Source organism: Myotis davidii, unplaced genomic scaffold, assembly GCF_000327345.1.
Source record: "Myotis davidii unplaced genomic scaffold, ASM32734v1 scaffold161, whole genome shotgun sequence".
NCBI classification, from domain to species: domain Eukaryota; kingdom Metazoa; phylum Chordata; class Mammalia; order Chiroptera; family Vespertilionidae; genus Myotis; species Myotis davidii.
The window spans coordinates 729,377-733,793 of NW_006291567.1; the positions used below are offsets into that span (position 1 = coordinate 729,377).

The 4,417-nt window shown below is 42.4% G+C and overlaps 1 protein-coding gene across 4 annotated transcripts in view; it reads left to right on the forward strand.

The window, feature by feature from the left end:
* SH3KBP1 (SH3-domain kinase binding protein 1) overlaps nt 1-4,417 on the forward strand; it is a 241,804-nt gene that overhangs the window by 48,825 nt on the left and 188,562 nt on the right. For all 4 annotated transcript variants that reach the window (XM_015564877.1, XM_006765116.2, XM_015564876.1 and 1 more), the window contains exon 2: nt 3,746-3,869. In XM_015564877.1, coding sequence (XP_015420363.1) covers nt 3,746-3,869 — 124 coding nt within the window. The remainder of the gene's footprint in view (nt 1-3,745; nt 3,870-4,417) is intronic.

The window sequence follows — 4,417 nt, forward strand, 5'->3', positions numbered from 1 at the left end:
CCTCTCTCTTTACTTGGGCAGTCCTTTCCACACAGCTTAAGTGTCGATGCACCATCGATATCTTATTGATGGCCTTAATTTTACTGTACATGCCAAGTTTCCATTGTTAAAGCATCATATTTGAGATAAAGAGAAACTGAGTTTCCTTTATTTCCTAAAGAGTATTGCTGATACCCAACTATTCTTTAGTGTTTTAAAGTACAATAATTCTGATTTATATATGTAGACATGTAGGATTTCTATAAGCCCCTATGGCCCACACATGTGACCCAGGGTGTGGCCTCTACCACTGGGATCCAGGTTCTTAACAAATGGTTAAAAGTATAGGCCTAGTGGTAAAAAAAAAAAAACAACAAAAAACTGAGTTGATGGTTGGGGGCTAGAAATACTCAAACCTAGGAAATCCAGTGTCCTACCACCTGGATCAGAACCTTGGAGAGCTCCAGGTAGCCAGATGCTGGCAGCTGGAGGCAGGAGTTACTCCAATGCCAATTCCACCCTCCTCTGCAGCAAAGAGTTTTTTGTGCATCGATGATAAGAGACTTCCAGGATTTGGGTCTCAGTACTCATGGGCTTATGGATAAAGCAGTATTGCATTCTTCAGGCATGGTGGGAAGTGAAGATTTCCACTGGAGGCAGGGTGGGGTGATTTTGAGTCTCCTTGCTATAGCCAGGACAGCAGTTTTTTTCCTGAGAGGCGAGGTGTAGCAGGAGAGCTCTGTTGCAGTAAATGTTGTCATGCAAGTATCTGTTTGAGTCCCTGCTTTCAGTTCTTTGGGGGTATACCTAGGAGTGGAATTGTTTAGTAATATGGTAGTTCTGTTTTCCACAGATTGTACCATTTTACATTCCCACCAGTAATGTACAAGGTTTCCAATTCTCCACACCCTCATTAACACTTGTTTTCCTTTTCATATATAAAAAAAATCCAGCCATCTTAGTGGGTATGAAGGGGTATTTCATTATGATTTTGATTTGTATTTCCCTAATGACTAATGGTGTTGAACATGTAGTCATGAGATTATTTGCCATCTGTATATCTTCTTTGGAAAAACATCTACTCAAGTTCTTTGCCTGGTGTTCATGTTTTTTGTAATCCTTACCAGAGGACATTTTCCCATGGATTTTTAGAAAGAGTGGAAAGAAGGAGGAGAGTCAGAGAGAAACGTAGATGTGAGAGAGACACACTGATTGGTTGCCTTCTGCACAGGCCCCAACAGGGGGAGGGAGCAGGGATTGGGTATGTGCCCTTGACTGGAATTGAACCTGTGACCTTTTTGGTCCCAGGCTAAGGGTCTATCCACAGAGCCAAACCAGCTAGTGCTGGTGTTCATGTTTTTAAGGCAGAATGGGAGGAATGGAGAGAAACAGAGAAATTGAGGAAGTAGATAAAGCCCAACTGGGTGACTGGTTAGATATGGGGCTAACACTGGGTTTTCCAGCCTGAGTAAGTGGGCAGATAATGGACTAGCAAGCAAAATAGCTTCCTTTATCCAAGAGAAAAGGGGTAGGATGGAGGGGAGATGTTGGGGTTGGGTGGCGCTATGTTGAGCCTGGTGTATCTAGATGTTGTGCGGGCAGAGAGCAAGATGTACTGCCATACCCATGTGTCTGATTGGTTTCTCCAGAAAAATGAAGGGCACATTATATTTTGTCCTCTCCCTGCTTCCATCTAAAAATCAGCTTGAGAAATTTGGTCATCATTAGGCTTCTCAATCTGGCAAATATAAAAAAATCGTTGTGGGGACAAAGGACTCTGGGATTTATGAAGAAACACCTCTCCTGGTGCTGGTTTCTCTGCCCTTAAATACTTGCTTAATCAGATCAGCCCTTCCAAGTGCATGGGGTGCTGCTCTGAAGCCTGGGCTGCAAGCATTCTTAACAAACCTTGGCTTCTAAAGTCATCTCTGATAGCCATCCAGTCTCTCAAACATTTGCCCCTTTCTGCCTCTTCCCCAACTGCGTGCCATTAGCCCATTAGCTGTTAGTGCTAAGCAATTGCTTGTCATATCACCCAGCCCTCTGAATTTCTCTGAATTACTACTCGGCAACATTGGATGCTACATCACTGCATTACATGATGTCCAGTCATATCCACACTGCAATGGAAAGTGAGATTTGAGCAACTGTTCTACCCCCAAAGAACCAGCTGTTGGAGAATGAACCCCCACAGTGGTTTTTTTTTTGTTGTTGTTGTTTTTTTTTTACTTCTAGAGCCATAGTCTGGCAGCCACCACTAAGAAAGCATCCCATCATGTGCCTCAGGCAGGCAATGTTTGCAGATTGTCCCCTGATGCCATCTGCCTGTGAAACTGCAGAAACCCCCAGCAACTGCTGTTTTAGCAGGTGCTGGAGCTGCTGAGGTGGGAGTCCATGTGCATATACATGAATGCACACAGCTTTGTGCTGTGCTGGCCTGGGGTGCCAGCTGAAACTCTCAACCCAGCAAAGTGCCAGCCCTAGTTGCTGGTTTCCGGTGGGGCCCTGGTAAGGGAGGGAAGGAGGGAGGGAGGGAGAGGGAAGGAGGGTGAGGCTTTTGTGAACCCAGCCAGCCGTCCAGCAACTGGGACTTGACTATAGTAACTCTGGTGTGTATGTAGGAAGCTGCCAGGCAGTGGCTGTGTTTTGACAAGCTTTTGTTCTTTTCTTTCTGCCTCTGCCCAGGCCGAATTGTGGTCCCCTACCTAATTTAGCATCTTCATGTTCATTCCATAGAAGTAGCCCCTCCCCGTTTCTTGCCCCTTTGTTCTTTCTAAAGAATACTTTTCATCCTTGAGCCTTCCTGCCACTCAGCCATGCTTTGGGTCTAGCCCTTAGCTTTCTTTTTCACTGAGTCATTGTGATCATGGGTTCACACAAGCTCAGGAACCCCCTGCTCCAGATGTGCAGTTTGTGAGTTATTATCATTTCAGGCTAATAATGCTTTTGAAAATAATTATGTAAATTATTAAAGTAATTTGAAAATTATATCAGCCATCAGGTTTTTAAAAATCTATATTTTAATGGAGCTTTGATACGAGAACTCCTAGGGCAAACTTTTTCTGTAAAGAGCTGGATATTTTAGGCTTTGATCTCTCCTTCAACTACTCAACTCTGCTATGTGGCATCAAAGCAGCTGTAGAAAATACTTAACCAAATGAAGGCATTTTTGTTTTAATGAAAGTTTACTTATAAAACCAGGTGGCATGTTATAGTTTGCTGACCCCAGGCCTAGAATGACAGTCTTTATTTCACTTATTATCCTTATATTTTCCTTTGTCAAGAGTTAAAAAGCCAGAGGAACTTGGTGACTGTAAATGAACTTAAATCATATTCTTTTGGGTTTAGCATAATTGTGAGCACAATGGTGATTTGGGAATTTACTTCTCTAAACCCCTATTGGGAAGAATAGAAACCATAAGGCTTTTAAGGGATGACTCCGCTTGGCCAAAGCTTGACATTGTTCAAACAGTAGAATGGGCTGTCACATACAGCTGTGTGGTTATGGTCACTTGGAATGGCCGTAGTCACATAAGGTCACATCACCATGTTGGCCATCATTTCATTTTATAGGACCAGACGCTTCTCTGAGAAACTTAAGGGGAAAAAAGTACAAAAATATAGAAAATGGTGTTTTTAAAACATCATGGTATACTGAGTTGAGATCATTATAGTTGATTTCCAGAAAGCTGAAGCATAAGATAGTCAAAGAAGCATTTTAAAATACCAAACTACAATCTTGTTTTCATCTTATCTATCCTCACAGGAAATAAAGAAAGAGATGAAGAAAGACCCTCTCTCCAGCAAAACTCCAGAAAAGCCCATGCACGAAATGTCCAGTGGAAATGCTTTGCTGTCTTCTGAAACAATTCTGAGAACCAATAAGAGAGGTATGGAAAAGAGGAAAGAGCCCCTTCCCCACACCCAAACCCAAACTGAGGCTACTGGGTTTTCACATTGCTGAAAAATTGACTGGCATTTGCCCTTTGGGGTTTTTTAGTATACATTTTGGACACACACACATACACATGGCCAGTAACAATCCAATAACTATAATAAAGAGAACTAATAATATTTTTTGACAGTGGGAAAGTAAACTAAATTTGTGAATGATGATTTTTCTAGGACTTTAGCTTTTGCTTTCATATCTGTTTTTATGGATGGAAGGTAACTTTAGAGAATGCTATGGTGCAGGCTGAGTGTCCATGATGGCCATGCTCTCTTTTTAATTTAGGGGCAGGATTTACCAGGGTCTTTCTATCTCTAACTTCTGGGCTCCTGAACAAACCTTGTCTCTGTCAGTTCAGGAGGCAGTACATACAAGGTAGAGCTCATCCATCCATCTAACGAAGAGATCTTTAACCATCTTGTTTCCCTCTTTTGAGACCTCAAGGCAGAGTTTTAGGTATCAGCTTGTTGGAGTTTTGTTTTCTCCTGT